The sequence below is a fragment of the Rhyacophila brunnea genome, unplaced genomic scaffold, assembly GCF_057557595.1.
Source record: "Rhyacophila brunnea isolate RB1 unplaced genomic scaffold, BYU_Rbru_1.0 scaffold_16, whole genome shotgun sequence".
Lineage (NCBI taxonomy): Eukaryota > Metazoa > Arthropoda > Insecta > Trichoptera > Rhyacophilidae > Rhyacophila > Rhyacophila brunnea.
In genome coordinates, this window is record NW_028232816.1 from 5,912,902 (window position 1) to 5,927,850 (window position 14,949).

At 33.0% G+C, this 14,949-nt stretch overlaps 1 protein-coding gene across 4 annotated transcripts in view; it reads left to right on the top strand.

The window, feature by feature from the left end:
- The window catches only part of LOC147074264 (phospholipid-transporting ATPase ABCA3-like), a 104,666-nt gene that overhangs the window by 41,674 nt on the left and 48,043 nt on the right, over window positions 1–14,949 (top strand). For all 4 annotated transcript variants that reach the window (XR_015070315.1, XR_015070316.1, XR_015070313.1 and 1 more), the window contains exons 17-22: window positions 3,912–4,027; window positions 4,641–4,857; window positions 7,835–8,134; window positions 10,377–10,595; window positions 10,682–10,804; window positions 13,749–13,964. Coding sequence is in view for 1 of the 4 variants with exons in the window: in XM_085944053.1 (XP_085800179.1) it covers window positions 3,912–4,027; window positions 4,641–4,857; window positions 7,835–8,134; window positions 10,377–10,595; window positions 10,682–10,804; window positions 13,749–13,964 (1,191 nt within the window). In the remaining 3 variants the exon portion in view is untranslated. The remainder of the gene's footprint in view (window positions 1–3,911; window positions 4,028–4,640; window positions 4,858–7,834; window positions 8,135–10,376; window positions 10,596–10,681; window positions 10,805–13,748; window positions 13,965–14,949) is intronic.

Below are 14,949 nucleotides of genomic sequence, written 5' to 3' on the forward strand. Positions count from 1 at the left end.
ACTATTCATAATTTGTTTGTTATATTTTTTTATTGTGATCCTTGACTTAATATGTAGGTGATAAAGTTTTCACCTACTTTATTGTATTAATTTATTATATATTATGTTGGAATTAACTGTATTTTTTGTCAGTGTATATTTATTTACCTTTTGGTGAGTGCACATGGTGCCTAAAGATGCCTAAAGGCGAAACCCGGGTCGCAAAAAACCACTCAAATGGAATAGTACAAAACTTAAATCCATTAGAATTTAAATTCAAATTCCATCAAGTACCCTCGGTTTATAGTATTAATATTAATGGTTACATGTAAGTTGTACGTATGCAGTTCTTCGTGGGATACTTATTCGTGCGCCGCAGTACGTGAAACATGAGTTCGTATAACATTTTATCAAATGACGAGTTCTTCGTTGAACATCACACCGTGGAATACATTTGTACGTATCTTACAAAATGCGGCGATAGTTTGCAAATAGTAATATTCCAATTAGATTCAATACGAATAAATTTTATGAGATGTCTTTATTGGTTTTAAGTAATTTTATTGATTAAACTACATACATTAAATATTATACGATATGATTGTAATTATAATGTAGTTACCTACCTATTTTCTTCTGTCTTTCCCTTATATTCCGATGGTTTTATTACGTATTTTTATGTAAGTATTTTATTTATACATGAATATTATAGGTTAACCGAAATAGCATTATTTACTTCAGTACCTATTGTAAATACATAATTATATTATATTTCTGGACTTTTGGTAAAAGAAGTACCTAAGTCGATGTCATGTTTCCAGTACCAGTACAAGCGATTGTTTAATACCTTTCAGACTTGTTAATTGATAATATTAACAATAATGATGCACTATGATGTATCTATTGTCTAAGTGCACTATGGATTTTCTTGTTTTTTAATACAAGTAAATAATTTGGACACAACTAAAAAATAAAACAATTTTCGAACATTTTTAAGAACTTTTCAACTTAGTACATATTAGACAATTTTGACATAGGCACTTCTTTTACATAGATCCAGATTTATAATTCCTTGTGTGATATATTGGAAACATGTAAGTATAGATAATTGATGATTTTTATAAGTAATATTTTGTAGTGCCATCTATTTATTGGTGGGAATTAGGAAAACATTATAACAGGTAGGTATATAAGTCATAGTAGTACCTATAGTCAATAACCAGGTGATAAAGAATATGTTATTTTCAATATTTACATTATGTATCATAATATGCATTAAAGTTTCTAACATAAACGAAACGCGCATTCAATATTGGCAATATTCGAAGACACTAAACGGGCTTAGTATTTCTTGCGTTGTTGGCTTCAAATTCTGGTCGATGGTGACTGACTTTCGTTTTTCTATCTTATTAATCAGTTCTGTGGTATGACCTATAAATATTTTAAATGCACCATTATGCAACTGTAACAAAAGTAACCTATAACGTAAGTGTATTAATCATTACATAATATTTATAAATCATGTATCTGTGAATACTTAGTAAACAGAATACAGTAGGTACCTAGAATGTATAGAACCTAGAACCTAAAATGATCAAGAAAAATATTAGGTATTTTAAAAAAATGTTTCTCATACTTATAAATTTTGCATGAGGGTCTTAGTTAAGTTACAGATCTCGTGTCAACTTTCAAATCAATTGAGAGAAATGGTATAATAATAGATGAATCTTTGATTAGCTGTAAGCTGTAAGTTGTAGCTACTTATAAAGAAGTTAGTGTTTCGTATACTTTTAAACATAAATGTTTAACGTATTCGACAAGAAATAATTTTAATTTGTAAACTTTTTGGTAAATAGCTATAAGAACATTGTAGTCAATTTCAAGAATGTATGTTTTGAAACACACGTAGGTTGCATAGCTATTACAAGCTTGATCTATCTACACTTCTGATGCCTTCTTAATTTCCTGCATTATGATGGAGTACAACACAAGTTAAGTTATTATAAAAATAATATAACATGTACTTTTATAGATAAAACAGTAATAGATTTAAATTAGCATTAGGTATATTTGTAATATCAGTTAACTTATCTATATATATACCTGTCTAAATTGTGAAATAAACTTTAGGTACCTAAATATTATTGTTGTGTTGTAGGTATTTAAATGAATGATATAATATTTTCTCATCAATACTAAACTTGATAGTTAATACCATTAATGTGCATTACGTAGGTATTACCATAGACTAATATACTATATGGTTATTACTTATAAATAGCTCCCATTATCAATACAGAATACCAATAAACCTAGTAGGTATACACAATGAATTGTAAACATAATATAATAATATTTATTTACAATATATAATGAAATTTTAAATATTCATGTAAAAATATAATACTTACTTAAAAGTACGTAATAAAACCATCGTAATACAAAGGACACAGCAGAAAATAGGTAGATAAGTATATTATAATTACAACCATTATCGTACGTAATGTAATAATACTAATAATGTTTTTTCAATAATATTAATTTCTATAATGAATTTTTTTGTGCACACAATATAAACAAGGGAACACTCTTGCCTACACAATAAACTGACCATAAGGAATTCTATACAAAACTAACCATCTCACACATTTTTTTTGTCTTGAAAGAATGTATTGTTTAGTCAGTTTAGTGTCACTAGATTCCACCGAAATAAAACGGATTTGTAATTATTTGGTATTGCTTAGTTTCAAAATACTTACTACCTACATTCGTTATTGGTTTTTTAATTATATTTAGAACATGTTGTTTCCGACACTAAACTGAATGTATTATGAAATAAATACATATTATAAAAATTATGATAAACTATTTTTTTTTCAACGAATAAGACCCAAGATTTGAGAATGTAACATTCTATATATTGATCATACATAATATAACATCTCATGCATATACACACTATAAATAATCACTTGACATGACACATTGGGTCTTTACGCTGGATTGATCGATCCCACTTCTTGATAGACGACCGCTTTACCAACTCAGCCACCATGGGTGTATTATTGGTTTTTTTATAATTATTTACAACTTATAAGTACTTATAAGTACATAATAAACGGTACTGAAATGATACCAATATCTCAGGATTATAGGTTAACCTATAATATCCATGTGTGAATCATTGTGCAATAATCACTAACTACTTATTTTTGTGTTTTATTTTAATTACCTACCTAATAAAATGTTTTCCTAATTCCCACCAATAAATAGCTGTTTTTATAGTTATCATTAAGTGCAGTTCATAATATTGAGTACTTTTACTATTAAGTACGTTAAACCATCGGAGTATATGGGAAAAACGGAAGAAAATAAGTAGGTAACTAAATTAGAAATACTTTCATATTGTAATTATATTTATGTAGTTTCAACATTAAATTATTTAAAACCAATAAAGACATCTCATAAAATTCGTATTGAATCTAATTGGAACAGCAAACTAGCGCCACATGTTGTAGATCACGTACAAATGTATTCCACGGTGAAATGTTCAACGAAGAACTCGTCATTTGATTAAATGTTGCACGAACTCATGTTTCACGTACTGCGGCACACGAATAAGTGTTCTACGTTGAACTGTTTACGTACAAATTTCCGGATACGAATATTAATAGCCTAAATTCACCATTTTATTAAATATTAAATTTATTTACATTACTAACATTAATTACAGTATTTATACTAATGACTAGACAAAGCGGAGGGTGTTTCTGACCATAGAGTCACAGGTTCGAACTCGCTGGCTGCGTAAAATTGAACTGTGCTTTGTCCTGTTTTTACTTAAATTAACATATTTTTTGAATGCAACTCATTTCTAACAGTTTCATAAAAAATAATATGTGAAACACTATGATATAATTGTTATGTTACAGGTACACAAGAGACCGATACTAAGTCAACGTTTAGTTTGACGATGAACAGAATGGAGGGACTTGTTAAGAAAAGAATGATTCATACAAAGATTTCGGGAACTCTGTTTATAGTGCAGGTAACATAATGTGTTTTAAATTACCTTGTCCGTATTATACAACACAATATGCCATGGCTAGTGAAGAAATTTTTTAATGTGCTGCAACAGGGAGAAATTTTATATCATGAACATCTTGCGGCTAGAATATAAACTAAATTTAAAAAATATGCAGCATTTATTTGAGATGCATTGTTTTTTTTTTTCAAATCTGTCCACTTTGGGTAAAAAAACCACATGATTGAATTCAATACCAAAATTCCATAATAATTTTCCTACTTCCTTACTAATTACCCACTTTGTCTATCGTAAATTCTTGCCAGTATTCGTATGCTACAAAATGACCATTATTATGTTCTATAGAATTGAAGAATTGAAAAGATAGGGGCCGTACTAAACACCTGCCAGCCGATGAGCGCGTACTCGTAGGCATTTGTACATATTCGTACGCATACAATCCACGAACCGTATCATTGTTTTGTTTTTACTGTACCTACTTGGTTTTCAAATTAAAATAAAATATCTACTTACAACTAGACAGGTACCAAAGTTTTATGAAAGCCATCCTTTAAAATGAACTGAACCTTTAAAGTAATTGGCGTTTCTAACAGCTCTGCTACATTTTCAATTTCAGATCGTATTTGTGATTCTTTTCTCCTGCATATTTTTACTTGACACGAAAGACAACCATCCGATTGACGATAATCCCAAACTGAGCCTCAATCTTTTGGCATACAGAGGACAGATCGGCCACGTGCCTTATTCGACAAACGGCACCGGCCAAAAAGATTTCAGCGCATTCGACAAATTTTATCACACGAGATTTGAACAAATCGAGGATGCTTACACAGGTGGAGTAATAAATTGGTTTTCATCTAGAATTTTTTATCAATAATATTTTGATTTCCTTTGACATACATATGATTGTATATAAATGTCATGTGTAATTTACATGAAACTTCAGTCAGATGCGTGAAAGTTTCGACATAATTTTTTGTATAGCATAACAAAATACAGTATACTCTCAGTAAGCCGCCACTCGATTTTCCAACTACTATAATCCGCTGTTATTTTTACTAGTTGAAAGCACAAAATCAAGCTCTATTATTCGCCGGTATTCGATTGTCAAATTCTGTAGTCCACCGCATACAAGTATGCAATGCAGATAAGACAGGTTTATTTTGGAAACTTGTCCTTTTGTAAAACGTACCTTCATCGCGAAGAATGTAATGTACCAGGGAGGAAAGTGCCCAAGGACCGCATCACAATTACGCCATGCTCCAATGCAACCGGGACACACAAACTGAATCTTTTGGTCATAGGGAGATCCAGGAATCCTAAGCCATTATAAGAATATCTGCCTCACTCAACAAACTGGTTGAGTGATTTACTGTTTAATATTTAGTTAGTAAATATGTATAATTTAGTAAATACTTGATTTTGAATATAAATAAAACCGTAATTTGCTAGTACAAATTTCTCAAAAAAAAAAAACTATTTTTACGAAATACCTGTTTTAATTTTTACCATATTTTGTATGTATGCACTATAATCTGCCGCTTTCACTAATTGGACAATTGTCTGGTTTTTGGGGTGGCGGATTACTGAGAGAGTACTGTACTGATCTTTTGAAAGATATGTGATATATTATGTCCGTTGCTGAATATTTTATCAAATTATCATTTACTTATATTAAAGGTTTTTTAAAAGTCATGTCAAACGAAATAACAAAAGTTTGCTTCGGAATAGGTAATTGTATGTTTTTTATCTTCTTTGTCAAGCTCATGACTGAAGATTGTGACCCGGGTGATTTGGATTGTTTGGATTATTTGGCCATCGGACAGTCTTCTCCGTGGATTCGTTTCACCTCTCTTCGACATTCAGTGGCAGTGGAAAAACCGTGGCATTCTTGATTTGGTCCGTCCATCTGGAGGGAGCTCTTTCCATCATTTTTTAGTACTTGCTATGTATACCTATCATTATAATATTTCACTGTCTTATATGGGTAACTATTTTGTTTTTTTATTCAAATTGGCATTATCGCTAAAACATTATTCTTATGACATTCTATTTACTCCTTTGCAAAATTATTGAGTAATGTGTAAGCACGCTTGTCAAAAAAATCTTTTTTCATTCGATTGAAAACTTTCATCGAATTTTAAAAATATTACCAAAAAAACTCGATCCTTGCACTTGAAAATGAAATTATTAATAATGATAAAAAAACGATTGACAAAATGATTTTCTAATTTCTTACGTACGTGCATTTGCATCGACAACGTATTACAGATCATTTCTCGACAAGTCGACAGTTACATCGTTGACATGTGCTATGACTTTTGTATCTAACATATCCGAACCGAAGAATCTTTCATATTCATGAAGACCAAAAATTTTAACTATCACGTGATATGGTGAAAAATAATTGTTGGAAATGTACAGAAATACTCAAATTAGTGGTAAAAGTGACATCTAACAATATCACATCGGGATTTAATGTGGTTAGTTAAATGTTGTTTCCCAAATACCTCACTGCTTTAAGACATAATTTATGCTAATTATGTTTTATATAAGAGTCCTCACCTATCCCGATCTAGATTTCCCCCTGCTTAACGGTAGGCAAAATAGTGTCGATGGCTTTAAATACAAGTGGGTGCGGATCACAGGAGATAGAGCTTCCAATGAGAATGGCCGGGTTCAACATCCATCTTTCTGTGAAATATCTAGGCTTCATGGCTCTACACCAGCGATACTCAACCTGCGGCCCTTTAAGCGTTTATGTGCGGCCCGAAACACATTTATTATCAGGAATATCGTATATCTTGAGATTCGTTTCGACTTTGACGCACAGATAGTGACACCCGAAGAGGATTGTCATTATGGTCCACATCAGATCTGGTATAAGAGTGTTGCTATTGCACACGATTAATTTAAAAAACACGTATAATTTTTAAAATCTCAAAAATGTTTTGTAAAAAAGGGGGGTTTCATGATTTTTTTCGTCATACCAGTAGTGATGCGGTCCGCATTACTTTACAAATATATGTATTTGGCCCGAAGAAAAAAAAGGTTGAGTATCATTGCTCTACACAGTCAACACCAAATGCCGCTTGCATTCTGATGGTGATGATTTACGGTAGTGAGTTCTGACACCTAACCATATACTGAGGTTTAAGAATAGATGCTTGCGGCGGATACTGGGTATGCAATAGTATGACTTTAAGAGTAATAAGGAGATAAGAATATGGATCATACGGCTTGTCGTCATATCGACAGAGAAGAACCGATGCAGGAACTGGCCTGTCCACGTGCTACGGATACTTCAAAAGAGTCACAACTTGGCTTGCCTTTTCTTCAAATCAACCGGATTTTGGCACGCTGAAAGACCGCTAATACTATCCACAGGGTGTATATGGCAGAACTACGATCTGGGAAGACACAAGAAGACTTATGAGGCGACAGAATTTCATGAAGACACTGTATGGTGTCCGTATGCTCTGACCATGTGGCCGACATGAACTAAGTAGAATAATATCATTTCAACTATAATATTATTTTATCTATATGTAGATATACATTTAAATGCAAAAAATCTGGTTTGGAATTGTTTTTTAATTCCTTCTCCCTTGAAATCTATATGACGTAATACTTATATAACCTATTTCATTATGATACTCCATCAAATAAAATTTCAAGAGCCATTCAACTACAAATCAATATTTTTGAGTAATCAAAACAAATTAGCACACATACTTGTATGCGCTGATTTGGTTCTGAGGGCTCGAATTGCAAGGGGTGTATTGACATTCAAGAATTTTCGTCTTTCAGGTGTACTACAGAAGGGTGAAGAATCCATCAAGAGCTTTTTAGGAAGTATGCCAATCGCATTGGACCTCAGCAACGATTCTTATATCGGCCTGTACTCCACGTCTCTGTACCACGCCTTGCCTGTTGCCGTGAACACTTTCACAAATTTACTGGCAACCGAAATGGCCCCCAGTCATAATAGGAAGCCCGCCATATTTGTGAACAATCACCCGATTAAAATTGATCCGCTGGAGGACTTTGAAAAGAACATGGGAAAGTCATTGATGAGCATTATGGTTTGGTCTGGCAGTTTGACTATCGGTAATATTTCATATTTTCTTTTTATCTGTCAGTACCAATCAAGCGCCAGTTGTAATATCTACTAATTTAGCACCTGTTGGGAGTAATAGCATTATCGCAAAAAAATTAATTCAAAGATAACTACAGTTAAACATTTCGGTTATGCTAATGCATAATGTATCTCTACATCAAAAAAATGTTGGCACTATTGGCAATATTCAATAATTGGAACTATCTAAACAAGTGGCTCTTTACTAGTCTTCCGCGAAATTGTCAACATTTCAGAAGATAGTATCTCTGGATAAATTGAATATAAAAAAAAATATATTAGATATGTTTCCTTAACTCATTGTGCCCAAACATGAGAAATTCTTGTGTTAGAAAAGGTTCTTGGTAATGTTTTTTTACACTATATTAGGGCATCTATTGAAAATTTCTGGTATTAAATGTGTTTAGAAAAATGTTCACTACAGGGTGAATATATTCGATAACAGGGATTCGTACCGACCGGTATAAAATATTGGATTTAAAAAATATATAAAAAGAATATACCGCACTCGAAATGATTTATTAATTTTCCATTTGACATCAGCTGTTGATTAAATCTTTGGTCCAAAATTTAGTTGAACAGTTCACTGTACAGAATAAAATGAAATACTTATTTATGTTTCCGTGTTGGAATACACTGAATGCCATCAAGGTTATTAACCTTTTTTTATCGCCATTAAGAATGAACAAACCTTGGAAGCGATTTGAGACACAAGATAATACTGGGAACAGTCTTATTAAAAATTATCATTTTTATTTTTAAGTATCGGAACAAAAAATCGTATCTTCTGAAAATTTGCAATAAGTTTGCGAAATTACACTTATTGCTAGAAATGCGAAAATTACGGCATATGTCAATAATTTTCAGATATTTTATGTGTTAAAAAATCAAATGATTTAAACACATACTTTTTGAGTAATTAATATTTGATTGTTGGAAGTCAATTTAGTACTATATATACAAAAATAAAGTCAGTTACCAATGGGTTAACTTCATTACATAATATATAAGTGCTGAAAGAATTATTTTTGTTACAACAGAATGATTGGATATGTAATTCATTTGGCACATTTATTTAATTATTTCATTTACATACCTACATAGATTTGTAAATTTTTGTTACAAGAAGAAGAATAGTTGATCACCTTATCAATGGATAAGGTGATCAATGGAAAATGACTCTAAAAAACTCTTCCAAACTGAATTATCAGCTCTCATCGCAAGGCCACGGAAACATTTGTTACAGTTTTATGATTATATTTGTGTGAGTTTAGTTTCTAAACATTGACTAAAATAAAAGACTTACTATTATATTATTATAGAAAGGGATGAGGGTAGCTAATATTAGAACTGATATTGCTGAAACATTTTATAGATTATTCGATAGCTCAGTTCCATAGTACGATAAGTCAAAAATTTCAAGTTTTGATTTATGTTAGCCATTATATTCGTATATTCAGTTCTACAAAATTTCAACTCAAAAAAATTACTAGTTGTCTTCGTAGGGCCGTTGTTTTTGTCACTTTTCTACAAGTCGGTATAGATGAGTCAAAACTAATAGTAATCAGCCATTACTCAAAACTACTAATTCCTAGATGGGTGGTGCACAATAATTATGGATCAAGTCCATCAAAATGAATCTTGAGATATTTGGACCTAAAGTTAAAACTCCTTTTGTAAAATTTAGGAATGTTTTCAATGTATATACTTACCATGTTTTGATAGTACATACATGGATCAATTTAAATAAATAGTCGAAACATAAAGTATATTCATTCTTTATTAATATTATGTAGCAAATTAATGTTAGCAAATACCTCTTTATACTGCTGAAGGAACTGTCAAAATGGACATGATTCACATTCAATTTGATATCTTATCAATACTAGTATTGCCATTTATGCGGAAAATTGTAGAGCTACGATTGTGATATTAACACACAATATAGAAATCTGTTTTATCTAGCCACTGAAACAAAAAAATCGATTTTTCTGAAAATTGGACTTGATCCATAATTATTGTGAACTACCCAGTTGTAGCACTGTGGAATTGAGCCATCGATATATTAGCGGATGAAAGAGAATGCACCATGTATCCTCATCATAACTAAGATAGAGATGCAATGATGGGTGGTTAGTTACTGCCATGGTCATATCGTGAGGCATAGAAAAGGTTAAAAAAAATGTATAATCGTGTATGTTTTTTTGGTTTCAGGTGCTTCTATAATGCTGGCCATTTTTATTCCTTTCCCAATTAATGAGCGTAAGTCGTGTTCCCGAAAGCTGCAACAGATGACTGGAACCAGTCCAATTCTCTATTGGCTGATAACTATAGTCTACGATGCTGTTATTTGTTTGGCGATAAGCTTTATTGTGATTTTAATCGTTTGCCTTTTCGATCCCGATGACACATTAAGCATCTCTGAAACGAGTGGTAATATTATATTATACTATATTCCATTACATTTCATTTTAAATTGAGTATGTATTGAGTAATAAAATGAGATTTTTTCTTTTTAGGTGTTCTATTGGTTCTTTTGACCTGTCACATATTTGCTGGACTCTCATTTGTGTACATGCTGAGTCTGCACATGAAGAACTCCTCCATCGGATACATATTCCTTCTGATAATTGCGATCTTGGGTAAATATTTCGTACCTTCACTCTATAATTTTAGTTTAGTGACCATCATGCATGCATTGACGCCGACACTCCTCTGCGGGTTTCCGGTTTGCCCGTCGAGCTGGTGTCCAGGATCAAATACTTGGGTGCCACGGTTGTAGACGATGGTGGTATTTCTAGTGAGCTTGGAATCCACATGGGTATGGCGGGTCACAGTGGCGAAGGGTGGAGGTAGGCTGTTAAGATTCGCTATAAATAGTGCACACTAAACTTTTTTAGTCATATGTATTTTTTTTTAATGAACTAAGACTACAATTTACAGATGGTGTTAGTTAGTTTTTAAAAATCGATTAAACCATGCCTAAACGAAACCATAATAGTTTTGGTCTAATTTGGGGAATACGACAAAATTGTGGATACTTTTTCATTCATAGTTATTTGTTTTCGTTGGATTAAAAATACATATTACACATATTGTTGGTTATTTTTTTTAATTCATTAAGCCCTGACTAAACCAAACTATAATAAATAAAATATATTATTCTATTTATAAAATATTCAAAGTTATGTATGATTTAATTGCATAATTTTAGATATTTTATAAATAGACATGTATTTTTTGACTATTATCTATTATGGCTTGGTTTCTCAGGGTTTAATTGAATTTTGAAAACTAACCAACACTATCTGTAAATTGTAGTCTTATTTCAATGAAAACAAATATGTATGTCTGAAAAAGTTTAATGTGCACTATTTATGGCGGATCTTAACAGCCTACCTCCACCCTTCGCCACTGGCGGGTCAGCATCCAGCCAACTTGTAGTCGCATTGAGGTCAAGGCTGTATTCTGTGAGGACCAAATGTCATTTGTTCAACGCGTGTGTGCTACCTGTACTCCTGTATGGCTGTGAGACATGGCATCTTACTAAGCTTCAAGGGTCTCGGCTTTTGAGCTTTGAGAATCGATGTCTCTGCCGAATCTTAGGGGTGCATTGGTACGACCGCATTACAAACACCCGCGTTCGTGAGCAGACACAGCAGCCTTTGGTGATTGAGGTAATCACGATGAGACGTTTTACGTGGCTGGGACATGTGTTCCGGATGGAAAAAGAGTGCGACACTTGTGGCACAGCCTCAAGGGTTCCGTCGTCGTGGCCGGCCCTCCCTCACTCTGTAGCGGTGCTACAAAAGCGATCTACGTGCTGCAGGTCTGGGATGGCGGGAGGCGCAAGAGTTGGCGTTGGATCGAGGGAAGTTGCATGAATTTGTGCTTACCCTATGCCCCAATGCTGGGTCGTGACAGGGTGAAAGAAGTAGAATAAGGTCATCACGTTACAAGTTATTTTTCCAAATTGCCCTCCTGTAAAGGCGCAAACTGTCACTAATGTTCTTCCGGCTTAACACAGTCGATATGTCACAGTAATTGATGCTTTTACCTCTCTTACTGTCCACTTCAATAGGTGTGAACAATCGTAAAAGATTGATTGTGCGTCCACCCACGATGGCCGAGCGGCTTACGCGTCGGCTTATAATGTTGTGGGTCCCAGGTTCTAATCCTGGGTCTGACAAATACACATTGTTTTTTATTTTGTGTTTGAAGTCAGAGTATGGACCTAATAGGTTAAGCAAGTGGCTAACATCCATTTTTAATAAAAACAAATCTGTTAATACGAACTTACACCCCGTGGAGGAGGCCCATATGATCCTGTTACGATAAGAAATGGTCAAAGAAGATTGTGTGTACCAGGCTTGTCTGGTGCGCCGATCGCGGGATGGATTTTGGTCAACAAGTAATGAAAATATAAAAAGAGGACAATCGGTTGTAATATAATATGATTTCATTGAGATTTTGAAGTGGAAGTATTATACATTCCATTTTTTATTTCCTTATCCAGTTTACGTGAAAGTCGTTTTAAAATTAACCACGAGAAAGCCCGCGTGACCTTGTCGTATCACTTGATCCATATTACATCACTTATGGCCTGCCACAGGAGTTTTAGAAAAAGAAGATGTAAATCCGCACATTTTAAACCGAGGCGTAGTTTCCTATTGCCGTCGCGCAGTAGACTCTTTGCATAATAGGAAAATAGTTTGGCGGTGACCTATCTATAACGAAAATGTTTATAATTTTGTAATTATGTTATTTTATTAATAACTGCGTGTGGGTCAAAGTTTTTAATACAAATATTGAATTAGTTATGACTGGTAGTTATAAGTAATAATAATGAATTTTAAGGTTATGTGGAAACAAGTATCATTAATTTACCATAAGTTCGGCCAAATATAATATGTTTGTTTAAAGTTGAAAAGCGACGATGAGAGTGTGGTAAATCACTGCCAGTTTTCATATTGCATAGTAGAGCATGTCCTATTTGAAGTTGGTCATAGGACATGCCTGCTGTAGAATATACAATGATATAATTATCATTTCCCTAAGTGGAGCATATGGGTATCCACAGAATGGAGCAATGCCTATTGACCTTTTTCACTCAACCCATCGGGTCCTTGCTCTTATTTCTAGTCCCACTTCAACGCTTCAAAAATCTCCATGCCATCATAATTTTATAGTTACCTAACTAATTCTGAAAAAAAAATGAATTGCTTCAAATAAAAAATGCACATAGGCAATACTATTTTTAATTTAACTTTCGTCAGTAAATATAATGTATATTACGTTACATGTACAATTCGGAAGAAAATGAGTGCTTGTAAAACTATGCTTCGACTTCAAATGATTTTCAAGATGACCTATTTGCCCCACGCTAGGAATCACTGCACATTAAAAAATTAACGTGATTTCTGCCAGATGCATGGGTTGAACCCTTATCTATGACTTCAGAGACAAGCTTTTTAACACTACTCTAATAAAGTAATCTAAAATTGTGCCCGACCTCACTCTGTCTTTGGTGAAAAAGATGGTTTACTGTCTAAACTTACGACTAAAAATTCTTTTAATTTGTTTCAGGTATGCTGGTTTCCCTGATTTTGTTTCTCGAAAGAATGATAATGTCATCAATGAAAAGCAGAAGTAACACCTTATCAAATATACTCTGCTTGCTTCCGTGTTTCTCATTCAATCAGGGGTTGTTGAAAATTGGCATAACAGCCAGCCAGAATGCAGTTTGCCACAAGAAATTTCCACCCAACAAAGATGGACAGACCCAGGAGAATCTGTGCTGTGGTAAATTTAACATAATATGTTTTTTTTTGAAAATAACAAAATAGTGGAAATGAATCGACTACAGTACTCGCAGTAATCCGCTACCCCAAAAACCAGACAAGTGTCCAATTAGTGAAAGCGGCGGATTATAGTGCATATGTTACGCCGAATGTGCGAAATTGAATATTACATGAAATGGGCAAAATTTTGCCTAAATCATGAAAAATGCAAGCCCGTTGCCTTATTCATGAATTAGACAAGATATCTGAAGAGTGCGTGAATTCGGCAGTAATTTTTCTGCCTACTTCATGTATTGGACAAATTAGATAGTAGCGCTACGGTGGTATTTTTTGCAACTAAACTAAATGTATCAAAAATGCTCATGCATTGGTCAAAATGTACATATATTATCTATGGTCAAAATAGATGATCGCGCTCCGGTGGTATTTTTTGCAACTAATCAAACTAAACAAATTTGTCAAATGTCATTGATTATAATATAAAAATATACCAAAATCCTACAATGACGTTCATATCCATTTACTATGCGCAAAAAAAATCTAGAACTATAATATGATAACGGAAGAATTTTATTGAAAAGTATTTTCGCGATTTGATTCGTGCTTGGGTATCGAACTTGCAATGGTCGATTGAATGTTTGTGATAGTTTGTTGACACTTGATAGCTAACCTCAAAATGGACATTCAGTTGAATAATTTAATTCAGAATTACAAAACCTAACCTAACCTAATAATAATAATATTATATTATGTCAAATTATAACTAATAAAACCATCCGTATTAAATTTACTTTTTCTTCTGTCAGGTTGACAGTTCAAGAATTCCATACCCTGGCGAATTCATGTACTCAGTAGAAAATTTACCTAATTCATGAATAAGGCAACAGGCTTGACTATTACATGAATTAGCCAAAATTTTGCCCATTTCATGTAATAGTTAATTTCGCACATTCGGTGTAACACATACATACAAAATATGGTAAAAA